Source organism: Xylocopa sonorina, chromosome 2 (genome assembly GCF_050948175.1).
Source record: "Xylocopa sonorina isolate GNS202 chromosome 2, iyXylSono1_principal, whole genome shotgun sequence".
NCBI classification, from domain to species: Eukaryota; Metazoa; Arthropoda; class Insecta; order Hymenoptera; family Apidae; genus Xylocopa; species Xylocopa sonorina.
The window spans coordinates 7,701,246-7,721,012 of NC_135194.1; the positions used below are offsets into that span (position 1 = coordinate 7,701,246).

General features: G+C 42.9%; 1 protein-coding gene across 1 annotated transcript; it reads left to right on the top strand.

The window, feature by feature from the left end:
• The first annotated feature begins 703 nt into the window (after positions 1–703).
• LOC143433268 (protein gooseberry) lies at positions 704–18,269 on the top strand. The gene is made up of 6 exons (XM_076910553.1): positions 704–758; positions 9,456–9,769; positions 10,117–10,243; positions 13,919–14,090; positions 14,339–14,623; positions 17,971–18,269. The coding sequence occupies exons 1-6, from the start codon at positions 704–706 to the stop codon at positions 18,230–18,232; spliced, it is 1,215 nt and encodes a 404-aa protein (XP_076766668.1). The 3' UTR covers positions 18,233–18,269.
• The last annotated feature ends 1,498 nt before the right edge of the window (positions 18,270–19,767 follow it).

A 19,767-nucleotide genomic window follows, 5' to 3' on the forward strand; every position in this document is an offset into this window, starting at 1 on the left:
AGATCGTGCGCGGCGCGATCGATGAAGCGTCATTACACGTCTCGTCCGCGGCGGCTACCGATCCGTCCGCCGCGCGTCGCGTCCGAACCGACAGAGCTGCGCCAGCGAAGGAGAGGATAAGGTCGGGCGGAGTCATAGAAGAGACCACCTCCACCTTGAAGGGGTCACCTTCGAGGTGACCAATGCACCGCTCGACAAGAGCCATCAAGGTGCTCTTGGACCCAGGTGTTCCCTCCTCGACGGGGGCCCAGACCGAAGGCGGAGCTTTCTTCAGGCGGCCCTCGCCGTTACCGGCCTTCTTTTTTTTTCCTTTCTTTCCCTCAGCCTCCCTTGTTGCGAGCCTCCGTTCGAATCGGCACCAGTTCGAGCCGAGACCCCGAAGCAAACGCAGGTCCCACGATCGTTTCGCCTGCGCCCGGGAAAACTGCCATTTTTCGTCCATCTCGGATCGTTCCGCGACGCCCGCGACGGTGGTCCATCGAGTTCGTTCTCCAAGGAACGCGATCGCACGGTTCGTTTCCGCGCGTTTCCTATCGAAGACTGATTCTTGTGAAAGTGATCGAAGGTATAAGTAATTGTTAAAGGAGAGATAGAAGAAGAGAGAGACGGTATTCTGGTTACAATTTGGTTCCTGGTTTCCGCGGTTCGTTTTTGTGGTTGCTTGGTGATCCGGGACTGTTGGGGACGACTATTGGCTGTACCGATGGCTGTCAGCACTTTGAACATGGCACCTTATTTCACTGGATATCCTTTTCAAGGTAAATGTCTTTTTTTTTGTGTTATAGTAATTTTATATCTGCAGGTTGAAAGATTATTTTGGTTTTGGGGTTGTGGTGGGTTCGCGTGTGGAGCGTTCGTGTGATATGTTATGTAGAATGTTTCGAGTTTTTAATGTAGTGTTCGCGAATGAATATTTGCTTAATTCAATTTGAAAGCTTGTTATTTTGCAAATTAGGGAAGAATAAGTACGACAAGGAATACTGAAAGAGTATTGAAATACTTGATGTGTAACATATTAAAAAATATCTGAAATTTTTGTGTACCAATTAACAATTTTAGCATTTCTACTCTTTCTACGCGATATTTATTGATATTTCACATTAACATTTCCAAATCGTTGTATAATACTCTGTTCTTAAAGTAACATACTTAGACGCTTCCACCTTACTTTGCCACATTAAAATAAATATTTTCTTCTTTTCTGGTTCATGTTTCGTAAATCATTTAAAGGTAACAATTTTGTTAATCGTATTTATAATATAGATTGCATGATGGTTTGTGTATAGCTCATATCGTTTGCCATCTGATCATACCGTCGCTAAACGTTAGCCACCATACGTGAACGATTTATACTTCACAAAGTATTCAGTGCAACATTTAATATTACTCAAAATATAAATTTCTGTTTTACCTATCTTCCATTTTGCAAAATTTCACCCTGGAATATTTTATTTGCAGAGATTTTTTGTTCGTTGGAAACATCCTCCATTTTATACTAATCAGCTGTTTTGAATTCAAACTGTTCAACAGTTTCAACAACAATCTTGTTATATTATATAAATTATAATGAAAATGCGATTACTACAAATTTCTTGGAGCTGAATCTAAATTATTTTTAACAATAATTTCAAGTAAAGATTGAGAACATGTGCGTACATATTGCAAATAACTTACTATCTCAGTGTAACAGCAATAACTTACCATTTCGTGTAACCACGTCGATCTTCTCTGGCCATCCTCTTTTACAGTCGATACTAATGGTTTTACGATACACTTTAAACTGAATTATTCCCTGCTCGTTAAATGCTTCACCCTTTTCTACTTCCACGCCCGTGGAACAACCTTCTTCGAGTGCATTTCAATTTGGAGTTTCATAAATTATTCAATTCCAACAGTGGAGATGAAAAACATCCCTATTAATTCGTAAGATGTTTATTTTATTGAACGAATTGAAAATATTTGCATTTTCATCGATGCGTTAAATCGTGTGGGCATCGTCTTATCCGAAAGACACCATTGCTACTGCTATTACTCTTAACCTATTAAATTAAATTCAATCAGCAATCAGATACATTTATTCTAATTACACGGTTTATTATTCCACAAAATGTCATAATAAATACTTCCTGTGGAGTTTGATTAAATAAGTACATCTGTAAATACACTTACTGTCAGTAATTTAGATTGTGACGCTACACAAACTCAGATTAACCGCCGTCCAATAAGAAGCGACTGTGTTTCTGTTAATACAAACGTGACGCCATAATCCAAGAAACTGCTTGTGCGTCTGTCAAAAAATATCGCAGATTTTCAAGGAATTTAGATTTCCTAAATCACGACGCAAACTGTAGCAAATGTTCTGTACAGACTGTACAATTAATATCGAAGCCTGGAGAAAGTTTGGTTGAAGCCGTACCTACGCCGTGGAGCATTTCGAAGCGTGTCTTGTAAGGTTCAATACACATGTCAGATTACAGATTTAGTGTGTCGTATAATACTTCACGCAGGCACAGTCTTGTATGTAATCAACAGTATAAGTACAGTTGCGAAAAAGTGTGTAGTAATATTTCACGAATTTTTTGATTTTTCAATCATTTAATAAAGTCCAGAGTGATATTTACCACTAACTGCCCACGTCGGGTGATCAAATTTATTGGCAAAATGCTTCGTAAACGCTCGCGTTCTTTTCGAGAGTAGTTTTTTAAATTAATGGTTACAGTAATTTCATTTAAAAGGAATTATTCGAACGCTAAAATTCTGTTTAGCTTGTGAACTGTGGTTTGAAAAATTTTCGACCTGAATTCAAGGCTGACTATTGGTGACTGATTATAATCTTTACATTTTGTATGATACATGATTATTTATACGTTTGTATCATTTAACCCTTTACACTCTAAGGTTGGCCCCAGAACAGTGCCATTTATTTGTCTTAAAACTCGAGGGCTCCTTGATGGAGACAATGCGATTAATTTCTCAGTTCATAACAGAAGGACAAAAACAAATCGTAATAACTTCATTTATTCTGTTGGCAAATTACCAATTTTATGTAAATGATAGTCTTGTTACTTCTTCTTTCGAGCGTAAAGGGTTTGATGCACGAAATTTCGTGACTTCGCGAGAGTCGCGTAAGTAGATCAAGCCGCGCAAGGAGATCATGGTCAGACACGCTACGAAAAAAGGCCTCGTGCAAACGCTCGACACTTGTTACAATTCCGCTGCAGGTTTTTAATTAGGAAAATGGAAAGAGTAAATAGAGAAAACACATGATTCATTTCAAGCAGAACGTCAGAGACGCGCATTCCCAACTTCGAATCTAAATAATCGCACGCCACATCGCGCGATCCGTTGCGATAAATGGCGGATGAGTTGCTGAAATCAACCGCACTGAATCGCCTTCGAACTAACGTGCTCAATAGCGCGTTTTAGATAAGACCTGCATGATTCGCCGAACGAAATCACTTAAGTGATCTTTCAATAAGTGCCTGCTCCGTCGAGCGAAGTGACGCGGTTTCCTTCGCAGCCATCGAACAATACCACATCCAGATAAAAATGAAAGTGAAAAGAACGGTACATCGCCACAATACCACGATCTTTCCGCTATCCCCCGCACAATGTTTCCAACATCTAAATAACTTATTCGAACGCGTCACGATTATTCCATCGCTCGCCATTGAACGCTACACAGGTATACACAGGTATTTATCGCTCGCAGCGGCGATGAAATGAAATAAAAGGGAACCGTTTCGCGGTCTTAACGAACGTGTCATCGACAAAGGGATAGAAAAAAAAGGGGAAAAAGCAAACTCGAGGGCCGTCGTGGAGGGATTAAAAATCGCTGGTTCTCCTGTCGGAGAACGAGGAGAAGTTCGGCTCCGTGGCGAGGCAGGCCACGCTCGTGGGCGTCGGAACGTAAAAGAGTTAAAGTACGTAGCCGTGGCTGTGGGTACCTAATGTCTGATATCGGATAGGCCCCGGGCGACGGCACGTTGATTGAAGCCTTCGCAACTCGGAACTCACACCGAACGTTAAGTACATGCATCCCCTTGGTACATGCGGATACTCCCACTCAGGTACGCGGGGCACCTCTTCCTCCTCTCCGGGCGCGGATCGTTTCCCCTTGGCTTTTCATCGGGCCGCCAGCGCGCGGGCACGCTCGGCCACGCCGAGCCGATTGTTTGCGCAATTCCTCATTTATCATACCGTTGCGAACGCTAATCGAGACGAACGGAATTGGTCATTGATTCCTGTACGCGCGAACGGGAATGCGAGATGGGCGGTTTGTTTTTCAGTTTTTTCTTTTTCTGCCAACGTCGATCGTTGAACCTCGACTTTGGGAGGCTTAATGACTAATTGTGCATTCTTAATCAGAGATGATGTGGAATTGGATTGTGATTAGCTTAAAGTGCACACTTTTCTGTGTTGATGTTGGTAACGTATAGTGGTAACTTGATTTTTGGATCATTTCGAGGAGGAATATTTGGAACTAATTTTACAAAGAGTGATCGAGTTATGTTGTATATCTTGGAATAAATCATCTAATAGAATGAGAATGTTATATTATATTAGTATATGTTAATCAGAAGTTGCATTCTCAATTATGCATTATCAATGGTATTTAAATCCCTAACACACCTTCTTAGAATAATAGCAAGAAGTACACTTTTCGCCAATCCAATTTCTCCCAATAAAATATTACGCGATTCGCAACAACAATAGTATAGTGGTAATTTGATTTTTGGATCATTTTGAGGTGAAGGATTTAAAATTAATTTTACAAAGAGTGATTGAGTTAAGTGGTATATCTTGGAATAAACCATCTAATAGAATGAGAATATATAGTATATGTTAATCAGAAGTTGCATTCTCAATTATGACGACTCAAACGATCAATAGTATTTAAATCTCTAAACACATCTTCTCAGAATAATAGCAAGAAGTACACTTTTCGCCAATCCAATTTCTCCCAATAAAATATTACGCGATTCGCAACAGCAATGATTGATTATAAAAGAAACCTTTGCTCGAACAATAATATTTCACGCTATAAAAATGGTTATCCAATACAACGGAATAGGAAAATAGCGACTAAATAAATCACTAAGACAAGGATGGCAAAATATGACTTATCGTGCTTCAAAGTTCAAACGCAACAAAATGACACGAAGTAATAAAAAAAAGAGGTAGTTGTTGATGACAGAAACGGCAATCGTTTTTGCGCATAGGAGGTTGATAAATTAAACGGCTGTTACGGGCGATTCTTAGCCAACCGGTGTCCAACAAATACCGGCACTATTGAGTGCCGCGTTGGCCCGAGGGTATATTTTAATCATGTGAGTCGCGCCGAGCGAATTCAAATCGGGGATGCCCCTATCGCGTCATATCGCCGCGATCATGGATATTAACGTGATCGCCTACAATCAATTACCTGTTATCAATAATTCATGCTGGAAATTATTTTCTCGACCGTCCCGAACAGATTGGGCCTCCTTTATCTTCGCTACAGGGTGGTCTTGCCTCTACGACGGGACGTAACGTCGGTACATATCGCTAATGAACATCGAATATTGGATTTCTGGCTCTCCTCGCGGAAGCCACGTTATAATTCCGACATCTGAATTCGAAAATTGCAAATTGTCTCATGCGTCGAGGTACTTAACAGCATAAATTAAGGTGAAAGGGGGTGAAAATCGAATATAATATCGTTCGACGCAACCTATACATGGACACCCATTTACGTAAACCCAATTCTTTTTTATAATTCAAATTTGGAACGATTTAAAAATATTACTTGGTTTTAATATCTATGAAGTTAATATGTTTACTACATATTCTTTTTTTTAGCAATTTTCTGAGAGAGACGAAGATATGTGAAAAAGAAATTTCACATTACTTATAATAAAACACATTACAATACATTGAATAATAAAACACCGCTACTATCGATTCGAATTATTTTAACAAATAATTATAAACAACTTTCAATCGTTCATCGTATTACCCAAAGTAGCAAACAGAATCGAGTAAAACGTTCGCATTTAAATCATCGTAATCCCAGGAAACGATTACGTTTTACTGCTTAATTTTATAGGGAATCGTAAATTTTCGTCGGAACAGTGCGAAACTCGATCCGAGCCCAGGCAACATTTATCACGTTTCAACCGTGATACCGCGTTAGCCTGGATGAATCATGAGAATCATTTTCCTAATAGTTTCTCATACAAACTGTTTCACTGATTGCTTTATTTCCGCGACGGCACCAACTATCGGCGAGCGGCTATTTCCGCGAAAGTATCACGGAGATAAAGTTGATCGCCCCGCGATGCGGAGGATAATTCCGCGAGCAGAGTAGCCGTAATGAACGCTCGTCGGCGTCCGCCGCGGTGAAGAATGAACGGAGAGCTGAAAGGCACATTCGCACGGCCGATTGTCGAACATTCGGGATCGTGACTCGACTAGCGATGGTTAAAAACCAGAAAAATCCGTTCAACGCGGGTAACGAACGGTGCACGAAAACCATGCCGGTTTAGAAAAAGACGCGCAGCCCTATGGAATATATAAGGGATCGGAACCTGGAGGATCAGCGTGGCGAATGAGAATTCCTTTTGTTCCCGTCGCAGGTGAGAATCCCATTTTGTGCAAAATGCAAGCGATTACTCTTCCTCGCGAGGATTTTATTGCAAATTCTATTTACTGATCATTTTTGCACAGGATGCAATGCTTCGTCCTCTGATTCTGAGAATTCTAAGAAAGATCTACTGTGTTCCACTACAATTCTTTCGAATCTGTTACTAACTGTTCTGAAAAATTTGATGAATACTCTGTGATGGTACTTTTATAAATTCTATGGATATTATACCAATAATACACTTCCAAGTCGATCTACATATTATAAGAAACGAAAGCTACTAGATAATGGTCAATTTAATGGTCCCACAGGAATCTAACAAAATTTACAGAGAACGCAATGAGAAGAGCATATAAGAGATCAGTAGAAATCTGAAAGCTAGAGTGACAAAATCCACACACACACTCTCTCTCTTTTAATTTTCACAACGTCACTCGGCCAATCAATAAAACCATTCGTCCCACTGACACCAGCCACGCTACTCGCGCGCCGCACCTCCAGCACGAGTTAATCCGTCTGGCCGTGGCATGTGCGAGCGCGACGTCGTAACGACATGCAAAATATCCAATCTGGATAACGGAGCGGCGCAGAGGTCAGTTACGCAGAATTTCACGTATTGTCGCGCGAGTCGGGACCCATGGGTGCCCGTGGAACGAAGCAGGGGGCCCACCCCGTGACCAGGTCCTTTCGCTCCGAGCCCGTTTTGGCGTCCGCGCGATTCTCCTCGCGCCTACCGAGAGAAACGGAGAACGCGGATGGAGCATGGTGAGCGACGAAGGAAGAGAGAAAGAGAGAGGGAGAGAGAGGAAGGGAGAAAGAGCAGTGTTGGCGGCGGCGGTCGGCGCCTTTTGATCTTGCCTGTAATCCCGTCGGGCCCCGCGGCCTGACTGACGTCATGAGAGGTGTCCGAGGGCCGCACGTACGCCGCGATTCCCGCCTAATGCTCCGATGTGTGCGTTGCACGCGCTTGTGGATATGTCCTTACGGACCCATCGGGATCCCACGCGGTGGGGGGATGTAAATCTCGCGGGCTTGATGAATGACGAAACGGGACTACTTTGGCGGCACCAGAAACGGTCTGCGGGCCCCGCTGGTGGGGCGCTTCCTTTTTGAATTATGCCGTGGTAATTAGCAGAAGTTTTCATAGCAGGTGTTACCGTGGTGGGAGCCGCGCAACGACAGGGCAATCGCGTCGCGATGATTACCGATTTTTACCGTGTCGTTAGCCAGCGCGTCTCGAGGCTTCTCTGTTCTACGATTATCGACGTCAGCGGGTGTTTCTTGCAGATTTGATCTTCTGTTAAACGGCTGCTAAACGCTTGGCACCGGTGCTGTTGAGTACTGTTGTTTCATCGAGAGTGCCTCTGAAGGTCATATATGGTTCAAATCTTGCACTTGCTACTGTTTTTCATTTTTTGCTGTTGAGGAGATTGGAAGAGACGACGTTGTGAGATTGAATCCTTAGAGTATATTTATAGACTGAAATATTTGAGTAGGTAATAGGTAATAGGAATCCAAGTAGATGAAATTACTAATTTCCTATGCTATACTATTACTGACGTCTCAATTCGTTGGTATTATCGTTAAATTGACTTGTACCGCTTTCAATGCTTGCGGTTTTTTACTTTATCGTCATTTTTGCAGAAATGGATAACGGTAAAAGGAAATTTGAACGCGAAGTTAAATATTTCGAGTGGCATTACTCTAAGAAATGAGACGTCATACTCGAGAAGACTTACGAGACTTCTCGTACGAGCACTGCCCTAGGCAATATGTTTGAAACAATGGTTCTTTATCGCATCCAATTACCTCTGTGCGTCATAAAATTTATATCGCGGCAGTTTGCCGGGAACTCTTGAAATTTGGCTGCAGTCGATTTCCTTTTTAATGCAAATTTACATAGAATAAAATCTTATTCTGTCGGAATATGAATGATTTAATTATTCTAATTTTTCTTAACGATTGGATCAGCCTTACAATTGGTTTGGTAATTTTAGTTTCATTCTATTACCCAGTTATCCATTTCTTTCTAATTTCTGGTTAGAAAATATCGTTGTTAGTCATCAATTTACTTTTCGTGGCAGAATTCGCATTCGATCTTGAAATTCGATGTCTCTCAAAATGATTTCTGTGCAATACTCGTGAGCCTATGTCGATAACACACATTACTGAGACAAACACTCGAATCTGTCTCTCCTACAACGTAAAACTTAGCGCAGCGCATAAAATTTCAAATCCAAGAGCGCAAAATCCACTCTAGCGACAACTTTCATTGAAAGGTCCTTTATGTAAATGTACGTAAAACTGAAATTTGTCATTGCTCAGTTTGACAGGCCATCCCCCGGGACTCGCCTCGAGTTCTACTGTTCGACGCAAAACTGTGGCCGTAACCTGTCACACGTCCTTTTCGTAGATCCCTGCCTCCTCTTCACAAAGTCTCATAGCGGAGCTCGTAAATGGATTCAGAGCCGACAATAGCATCTCATTCCGCTCCCTTCCTTCCTTCCTTCGCCTAGAGTTGCTCCTTCGAGGTTTCTTCGAAATGCTATAGCTTTTCCCTGTTTCTCTCATTGCTCTCCTATTTTCTTTCATTTCACCCAATTGACTGTCCATCGCACAAACTATACATTTTGTAAAGCTTAATGAATTACCATTTTCAGAAAGAAGAGCTACTTAAAATTCTAATGTTAATGTAATTATTGTTTCTTCGCGATACAAAAATATAATTCCATATTAAAAGAAACTGGAGTCAGAAACTTCAGACAAGAAATGATTGCAATGTTCGCAGCTCACGTTAATGTCTTATCAGTTCTTACCCTTCTGTTTCCAGGACAGGGTCGTGTGAACCAACTCGGAGGTGTCTTCATCAATGGACGTCCGTTGCCGAATCATGTCCGTTTAAAAATCGTTGAAATGGCTGCGGCTGGCGTCAGACCGTGCGTGATCTCGAGGCAGCTAAGAGTGTCGCACGGTTGCGTGTCGAAGATCTTGAATCGATATCAGGAGACAGGATCGATAAGGCCTGGAGTGATCGGCGGCAGCAAGCCGCGCGTCGCCACACCCGAAGTCGAGGCGAGGATCGAGGATATGAAGAGGCAGAATCCTGGTATATTCAGCTGGGAGATTCGCGAGAAATTGATAAAGGTCTGTTGATAACGTCTGCACCGATCGTTTTTAATCCGTTGATTTCTTGCGTACTTGCGAACGGATCCTTTAGAATGTTCGTTAACATTTTACGCGATATTTGTCAATATTATTCTCTTATGAAACTTTAATATAAAGTAGAAATATTAAGTCTCCAACTGTTATAACGTTTCATCATTCTTTTCTTTAGAAGATTTTCCTTTCTTTCTTTCCGTTTAAATAGTTGTGAGAATGATAAAAAAAATGTCCAGAGCTCCTGGTATTCTCAGAAATATTCAGATCAAGTCGCAAACTGTTGCCAAACTTCCGTTAGTATACTAACTGGTCCAACGTGGTTCTGCCAGCAGGATGGTATCTGTGACAAGGCATCAGCGCCGTCAGTTTCCAGCATTTCGAGGCTTCTTCGTGGGCCTGCAAATCAGACTCGCCCCGGGGACGACCCACGAAGGAATCATTCCATCGATGGTATACTCGGTGAGTCCATTTTCTTCCCAGTGCAATGCACCTCGACGAGAAATAAAAACGGGTGATGTTCGCTACCGAATCTCGTTGAACTCTTCAGGATCGCCTTCGTATTATCCGTCTAACAAATAAAGTCCCCGTCGATATTAAAGTCAATAGAGATTTTCCAGCGCATAAACCATCAGGCCAGGGTAAATTAAACGCTTGAGGTAATCGAGCGATAGGCGTAATTACAACGTGCAGCTACGTTAATTGAGTTAAGGTGACCGTAATGATAAGTGCCGCACATAGGTATATATATTGCCGGTATCTTACAGTGGACGGAAAGAAAAGGATAATTTTTTACCCCCACCCGAACTTTTTAATAATCATTTTGTAATAATCACATACCTTCCTTAAACTTTATTGTTGGTTTATGTGATTTTTTCGCAGTTTTACCTGACGATCGACCGTGTTTATCCACGCGGGCGCATTAAAAGTAATTGCAGAAAAAGAGAAGGAGGCATTTCCAAAAAAGAGGCGAAACTCTCGAAAGACAGAGTTATTCGATTCGATTTACTTCGGTGTCACATCGTGCTATACATCAAGTATTTGTATTACCCCTAAAAATCTAAAAAAGACTATACCAGCGATATATAATTACGCCGTCTTTCTTCTATAAATTTACCGCGATGCATCATCGGGAACCTCAAACGTGTCTCTTTCACGAAAAAAGAATTGCAATTAAGCGAGCAGAACAAAACGAGAGCTGTTTAGAATAAATAAAGATAAAACAGCGGAATGTGAAATTGAAAAAAGGAGCACGACGCGATGGACTTCGTTTCTCGAGTGCGACATCGACGCGATTGCGAGGGCGAAAAGATAGTCCCGGTTTCCTCGTTCGTTGGAATAAATCTATTCGTCGAGAAGTGTTTGCCGGTTCGAAGGCTGAATACTTTCGAGGGCAGGAAGAGATTAACGGGAATATATGTAGGTCCGGCCGGCGGATGTAAAGGGAGTTCCTTTCTTTTTTATTCATTGGCGGCGATGAAGCTCGCGAAGAAATATTAGGCGTCCCGTGGCGCGTCCATGTGTCGAGTTTATTACCTTGTCGGGAAGATTTAGTTTTGATTAGATGTACGCCAGGGAATTGCTACGCGACGCAGGAACGGCGAAGATGGCCAACCTGTTGATCGGCTCGCACCGCGGCGCGCGCACAAATCTTCGCCCCGTCCTCGAATTACGTTGTACACACCGAATCGAGAATCCGGAATACGTCGCGGATGCCCCTCTAAGTGAAATGTTGCATGATCCAACGAAGTTTGTACCCGCAAGATCGTATATTCCGTTCAGAAGAAACACCATCGATAAATACATCTGCACGCTTCAAGCCGCCGCGCTTTCTTCTAATAAAATAATCTCCTCGAGTGTCTTCCTCCGCATAAATCAATTATTTTCACCGCTCAATAACTGTACACGAGTACCCGTGGAAGGTATTCTACGTTTCTTCTTGATAAATTAATTCACCGCCGCTAATTATTATCGAACGCTTTGCGTTATTACCTATGGGACTTCTCGACGATTTGCATGAGGAATTCAGGTTGGGAAGATTAGCAGATTATCGAGGATATGTTTATTAAGAAACTTTAAGAAAGAACAAAATACTCGTTAAAGCACGTATGTATTTATATGAATGCAGTATGGCGTCGCGGAGGGTTGAAAGATTACTCGAAGGAGCAACGGAAAGCTAGAAACGTGACAAACGCGACAGCCACGGTAGAAGGGGAGGAAATAATGGTGGAAGTCGGCGAAAGTGGAGTAAGGAGGAAGAACGGAGACCGCGTTGTAAATACAACGCGCGGCGTGTGGTCTCTCCTACCCCGTACACGGCTGCCTCTAATCTTACAAACCGCCAACAGTAGAGGGCGAGCCTGCCGTTTCCTTCCACCGACCACGGGTCGCGGTATTGATTTAGATGTTCCGTCGATCTAGAGCGGTGGTCAGGCAAAACTGTCAGAGATAATGATGATAACTGTTGGGCCTTCTCGACGGTAATTGTTTACACGGTTTTGGACGATTAACTCTTTGCGGTTCTCTGTGCGGCATCGCCATCCATCACGGCTACCATAACGACATTGTTTCGCTCGAATATTCGGAAAACTTTTATCAGTCGCGACGAATTTCTTTTAATCTTCTTTTTTTTCTCTTTTTTTCTTTTTTCGACGAAGATATCTCTCGCTGCTTGTCGAAACGAACAACGACACTGGCGAGCGTTGACTGACCATGGACAGCGTGAAGGCTTCGAAAAGTGGTTAGGTGTTCTACTCGAACCGTCGCAAGGATTTACGGCTGCGGCGTAGTCTTTAATCTCGCAGGAACCGCCGTGCAGCCTTCGAGTTCGTGAATTTCAGCTGACGTTCGCGCGAGTGCTATTGATTTAGACGTTCGTTTTCGTCGATTGGCCGGGTTAATTCGAGCATCGAGCAGGAAATTGCTTAGCCAACGCCAAAACGAGCAGCAAGACGTCGTATCGCGATTCGTTGCGTGAACAGAGACGAAATGAAAGCCGTACAAACGAGTCTACTCGCGTGCGATCGACGACTAAACGTTTCATAGATCATCGGAAAAGTTATTTGAACAACCGAGAGGCATGGCAAATTGTACGCGCAATTGAAAACACACACGATCAGTACAGTACGAATAATTTTCCAATTCGAAATACTCAATCTTCCTCGCTCCTTGCTCGCGCGGGATTGTTCAAACACGCGTTTACAAGAAACCGGCTAAGTAAGTAAAGGTTAATACGATATCCAGCGAATAAAACGACGAGGTCCGCGTCTAGACGTTAAATGATGATGATGGTCATTTGCCACCGTTTTCACCCTTTATTACTTTTTAATCCACGCGTACCCCGGCGACGTCGCGCAGGAGCGTCCCCGTTCGAGGCGAGCGAGCGCTAAGAGACGGACGCGCGCGATTACGTTGTTGCGAAGCTGGACGCAGATTGGCGGAGAGACGAAAGCGTTTCCGGGGACGGAGCCCGCGAAGACAGACGAAGGGAAGTATTTATCTTGCGGACGGTGGACAGGGCTTTCGTTTAGCTCGGATGGGACGGGACATGTCAAAGAACTTAATTTCTTCGCGGCGGACCCTAATTTCTCCGGTGTTTTAGTTTAGTATAGGTTCGGCTGGCACGGCTGTAATCAGGAGGGTCTTAATGGTGGGTTGCCCAGTCCAGCGTGTGAACTGTGGGCGTGAACGACTCGCTTCCTATCTTCGGTATCTGACATGCAGCACGTGCTGGACTGGGAGACCTTGCCGCTATTAAGAAGCGTGCTTCGTAACGTCTCTCGGATCTCTTGGACCTCACCGTCGATTCCTTTCGTTGATAAGGCTCACTCCTGCCCACGGAGGAATTTCCAATTCCACCCCTACGCGTGGCGCGGATAGATAGAGGTTTCCGTAATTAATCTCGACTTGCGTACGTGTAACAATTGAGAGGGCATTGCAAAAAACGATCAGAACGACGCTAATCCGATCGTACGTTGCTTTGAATATTTTTATGCATTTGGTACTGAGAATTTCTCTATCGTTGACTTACAGATTCGTAATCATTTTTTTTTTTTTTTTTTTAATGAAATTGGAGTTCAATGTATGATCGAGGAATTTGATTAATTATTGTCTGGATTTGATGTTTTGTTGGGTCAGGTGGAAGCAGCGGCGATGACTCCGATACGGAAAGCGAGCCGGGGATCGCTTTGAAGAGGAAGCAACGAAGAAGCAGGACTACGTTTACTGGTGAACAGCTCGAGCAACTCGAGGCGGCCTTTCATCGGACGCAGTACCCTGACGTGTACACCAGAGAGGAGTTGGCTCAAAAGTATAAACTGAATTTTACGTTTTTCGTATTTTCAGAATAATTAACGAATCAAGTGAACATTTCACTACGAGTATCAAAAAATACACAAACTGACAGAAACAATCGCGTCTCGAAAACCGTTCAAGCACCAAAACGGATTATTCTACTTTTAATTAAACAATTTTGGTTAATAAAAAATTTGTTCTACTTCAATTTCGACCGATCGAGAGGAAAACTAATCGAGGATTCCTTGTTTGCTATGGTTCCAGAACAAATTTGACGGAGGCACGAGTGCAAGTGTGGTTCAGCAACAGACGAGCCCGACTTCGCAAGCAATTGAACAGCCAGCAATTGAACGCCTTCAATACGATGAGCTTGCAGTCCTTTCAGACACAGCACTACGGTAGCAGCGCTGAAAGTTATCAGAGCTACGGGCAAGCTTCTGTAGCTGCGGCCGCGGCGACCACGGCTGGTTATCCTCAACACTATAACTACAGCGAGAATTACTATGCCGCGCAGCAACAGTGGCCAAGACCGACTGCGGAGAACTACGGGTGAGTAATTAATTACCAGAGATCTCTATTAGTTACGTTGAAGCGAGATTGGAAGGTGCAATTTGCATTCTGTCAATCGTTAATACAATTTACACTACAATTTAATGAAACGCGCTTCTATTATATTTTATAAATTCATGAAAAATAGTTAACTTGAAACAAACATTCTCGTGTAAACACAAAATACCAGTAGCTCGAATCTCACTGCTTAATAAACGAAATTGTATCTTTTCGAAACGAAAGTAATCATCTGAAACATTTTTTTACGCCATCAGCAACGATATTAAATACCTCTGGGGAAGGTGAACAAGATGTCCCAAACTGAATACCAATAGTACACCATAGAGTGCACCATCTTGTGTCCACGTACTAGAAGAATACCGCGTGCTCGTGAAATAATGACGCCAGAAAACGTGGCCAAAGTCGAAACCGATGGAAGAAAGACCCCCCACGAGGTAGGGATCCGGTGTCGAGGCAAAGTGTACGTTGTCGGGGTAGAGATACATTATCCCGGACGTTTAAAGCGGGCGAAGAACGCGGAGGGGAAACCGTAGTAGAAAAAGGGAAAGAAATCGCGGAGGATACTTGACCGGGAGAAAGAGCGGGCAGTCTGTGCTCGCAGGGTGTTTCGAACAATTAATTCAGCCATTGTGGCGTAATAACAGGTTGGCGAAATGCTTCGCCTGCCGCAGCGTGCTGTTACACACCGAGTGCAGAGGCCAATTCGCTGCAACGCAGACCGCAAACGACGAAAGTCTCGGCCAGGGAAAGGCGGACGGAACGAAGAAACGGGGAATAACGGGAAACGGAAATTGGAATCTAAAAACTAGAAAAGGGATACGGGAGAATAGGGTATTTTATGGAACAGCGTGCCCTCGTTTATCGTGTTTCAAGTGACATTGTGGTTTCTCTGGTTGTATGCAGATTAGTTTTTGCCCTTCCCTTTGTGTTTGGTTTATGAAGAATTGAAAATTAAAAAAATGATATTATTTTTAGCAAGAAATGTATGAATTGTAATAAATTTGATATTACTTCAATAATCGATTTTGATTCTGCTCTTGGCGCAGTCCAATTTCAATTTTATGTCCTCGTCCAAAACAAATATCAACGATATAACATTCTGAGAAGAAAAACATCTACGTGACAATGCATAAATTTCAACGCACACTCCACGAACCACAAAATAATTAGATTAATAAAATGAAGCATACGTTTGAATAAATAAAAATATCTCTCACTATCAAAAATAAAATGCTAATCAAGGTAAACAATTTGATCGAGGACCGTTCACGTGTTAAAACGCGGCACACTTATTCGGGCTAATGCAACATAAATTGTTGCAATTAAAAAATTCCACGCGATAGAATCGCGCAACGGAACGTGGATGAGCAAAGGGAGCAAAATGCATCTAGAAAGGCGAAAGAGAGGACGAAACAGGTGAAACGGAAGACTGACCTGCGTCGAAGAATGGAGAAAGAAGAGGCCGAGGGAGAGAAAGAGAGTTGTTGGCTGAGGCGCTGTGCGAGCCAGTCGAGCGACCCCACCGATACGTTTTCTGTGTGGTCCTCAATTATGTTGCTACTTCGGCCCCCGTAATGAAACGCTACCGGCTAATAATCCAACGCTGGTCTTGATCTTCGCCGATGATCCAGCTTTAACTGGGGGACACTGTGGCCTTTCCCTCATCCCGGAAGACGATCCGTGGCTTCGATTGCCTCGATTTGACTGCCTCTACGAATTCCACCGATCCTGGACATTACCGCGAGCGTTTTTCATTCACTTTATCGTCCCTCGAAACTCTACAGAAATCTCGTCCCGCGAGATTGCGCCAAGCGTTATTCGATGCACGATCACTTTTCGGTATTCGCGTTGTCTTCGAGCAGAAATTCGTGATCGGCGATCGAATTGTAAATACGGGTAGGCAGACCGTTCGTTCTATTCGTTGATCCGCTTCCTCTGAAACAGAAAGATTTTATTCAGAGTGGTTGTAAAGAAATTTTGAATAAATTAGATGAACTGATTATTGTAATTTATTTCAGTAGGTGTCTTAAAATTTCTTGAACGACAGTGTGTGTGCATCTAGGTGCAAGACTTCGAAGTAAGAATATTCTTTGGCACGTTGGAGTTTGTGATCCCTGTGGCGAGCAAACTAAATGGCACTTTAAAAATGAAAGCTATAACACCAAAGAAATACGTACTATTATACTACATTATGAACGTCTAGCATTTCAGAGGGAATGCGTTACAGTTTCTATCGACGATCGAAAGCGTACCTCGAAACTAGCCCCTAGAACAAGTTCGTTCCTCGCGCCGTCTATCCCCTAATTTCTTAGATAGTAAGCGTCGATTATAAATTATTCATTCCGGCTGAACTTCGCCGGAATTCATTAACACTTCCATAGAAATGAACGTGATTTGTGGCCGTTCCCTCCTAGGGGAAAATAGATTCGTAGACCGGTCACGGGGACAGTCGATAAATCGTGGAGCTTCCGCCAGCGGGCCGTCGCTTCGAAGAAGGAATTAAGAGAAGACGAGAAAGGGCGAAAGGGGCGCGGCGGAGAAGGAGGACTAAAAAGAGCGAAACGAGAGAAACGCGAGGATAAGGGAGGCAGGATGGAGAGAGGAATTAAATGGTTCCAGCATCGGCACGCTTTAGGGTCCTTAACCGTGCTGCTGTGCCGAAACGGTCAAAAGGGCCGCTACTCCGTTTTGAAATCGGTTGTTGGCAGCCTCGACACGCCCTAAACGATTCGTACTCGTATATACGTGCGCGAGCGTGAACCGTTCCCCGTGGTATCGGTTTGCAAACGAGCAGCGAGGTTTGATTGCACAGCGGAACGAGGGAGAAGCGGCCGCGGCGGTTACTTTGAGACCAGTGAAACGAACAGAGAATTTCATCCGGTGGTTATGCGCCGTCGAGGCTGCGCCGCGTTAATACCCTCTGATATTCCTCCTGCTCGGCTACCACGGGACGCGTCGTCGACCTCCTTTAAATTCGATGGAAAATAAACATTCATTCGTGACGCGCTCCGTTCCTGATCTCTCGCGAACCTCGTCTCGCGATTCTTCGATACGCAACCGATCGCCTCGCTCGAACGACGCTTTTTAATCAGAGACGAAGCTAATTGGGAAATACTTGCGAAATAAAGTAGTTCCTTTCGAGGCGATTTATCGATGACATTTTATGTATTACACCTAACAGGTGTTCAGAGCTTGAAATTTGACTCTTGACTGAATATCTCTCGAAGGATTTTACGAGGAAACTCTAAACTGTAGCTGCACGCAGCAACGAACTTCGAACGTTGCAAAGGAAATATCCATCGCAACCGTTATTTTTTCTGTTCCAGATTGTTCAACGCCTCTCACTACGGTAGCAGCAATCTGGCGTCGAACTTGACTTCGACCAACTTGAACCTGGGCAGCCTGAGCGGCAGTGTCAGCCCCACAGCGTCGAACATGAGCGCGTGCATGGTCCAGGGTACGTCCTCGGGTGTCCCAGCCCCGACAGGCATAAACCATCACGTAACACCGCATAGCCCAAGCGAGGCGAAGAGCGGCTACCCCTATCTGGGCGGAATTGAGTCTCAGGTCTGTGGCAGAGTTCACTGAACCATTGGAGTAGGTATACGAGTAGTTCAGATAGAAAAGAGAGGAGGGTTAAGTCACTGGTACTTTTTTCGTTTGGAATTAATGGACGTAATGTCGCTGAAAGTGACGTACAGTAAAGCACGATAGACGGAAATGCTTTCATTTTGGGGAAGTTTGTATGAGAGAAAAGGCTATCTCTAAAGGGGTACTCGTCGATCACTTTTCTTACTTATTTTGGACATCGCGTCGTGCGTTTCAATAAAAATTTGTGCACCGTGCATTCGAAGAGATGGAGTACGAGATACGAGAAACGAGTGTACCCCTTAAGTTGTTCAAGTGATATAAATACTTCGTGTGTATATTATCTCATCGAGAGGTGTAAAAAAAAGAAAAAAAGATAGGCGAAATTCGAATTTCAATGCTCTCTTTTAAAATCGTAAATTATAATTTCAACGTTGTCCCTTTTGCAAATATGTATATAGCATGAAAACTTCTTTGTGTATCTATTGTAAGTTCGTATCGTTCTCTTTCCTGTAGAAATGAAGCGTATGTATAGTTGATTCTCAAGCTATCTTAATTCCATTTAGATATACTTGAAGTTATCGTTTCCTTCGATATAAGATATTGAAAATGTTAAACGAGGAGTGGTGATATTTTTAGAGGCACGTATTTATTCAATATTACACGAACGATCGATACTGATATATTACCTCGATTTTACAGAGAACGAAAAGTCGTCCTTATTATACTTTCTGTCGAAAAAAAGCTTGACAAGGAAGAGACAGAGTTATATCTTTAAAATTACCAAAATAAGAATTTCAAAAGAAATTTTAGATTAACATTAACAGCCACAGTATCCGCTAAGAATCACGTGCCTTCAATTGCTCTTGCAAAGTGTTAAAACATATGCTTAAAGTTTGTTGCTCCCAATAAAGTACACGTATGTTTACCATTTTGTACAGCTCGAATTGATCTTTCTGTTCAGAAAATTCATTGCAATAACAAATACAATAAATTCTAGAAAAAAAAACACGTTATTCTGAATAATATATCACAGTTGATTTAATTACCGCAATTCACTGTAAAGTTTAATTAAAACACAGACATCAAAAATATTTCGACGATCATAGAAGACACGACGTCTTTGACAGTTTCATTTGTCGCATTGTTCCATTATACTGTATGTACATACACGTATCGTAATATAGAAGTGCCTACTCAAACTGACGCTGTAAATAATTAACTTACGTCTGCATACTCGAATAGCATCCCGATTTTACGACTAATGAACCCGTGCCCATTCAGCGACACTAATCGAGTACTTTGCGCTAAAGTCACGTTAGCCGGCTCACGTGCATTGCCGCTCATAATTGCTCGAACTTAAAAAAAAAATCGATGGACATTACGTCTTCGACCCCTTCGAATTCGATTTGAGGCGTGTACAATGGAAGCGATATCGATTATTCTAATAAGACGTTAACCGCGCTGACAGTGGCACATAAAACGCTCACCTGTCGTCTACAAGAAAATTGAAGTATAAGATTTCTGTCGATGAA

Excerpts from the sequence above, each read along its gene's own strand:
- LOC143433268 (XM_076910553.1), top strand. The coding sequence starts at position 704 with ATGGCTGTCAGCACTTTGAACATGGCACCTTATTTCACTGGATATCCT. Across the intron at positions 759-9,455 it reads CACTGGATATCCTTTTCAAG|GACAGGGTCGTGTGAACCAA; the intron begins GTAAATGTCTTT and ends TTCTGTTTCCAG. Across the intron at positions 10,244-13,918 it reads TTCCATCGATGGTATACTCG|GTGGAAGCAGCGGCGATGAC; the intron begins GTGAGTCCATTT and ends TTGTTGGGTCAG.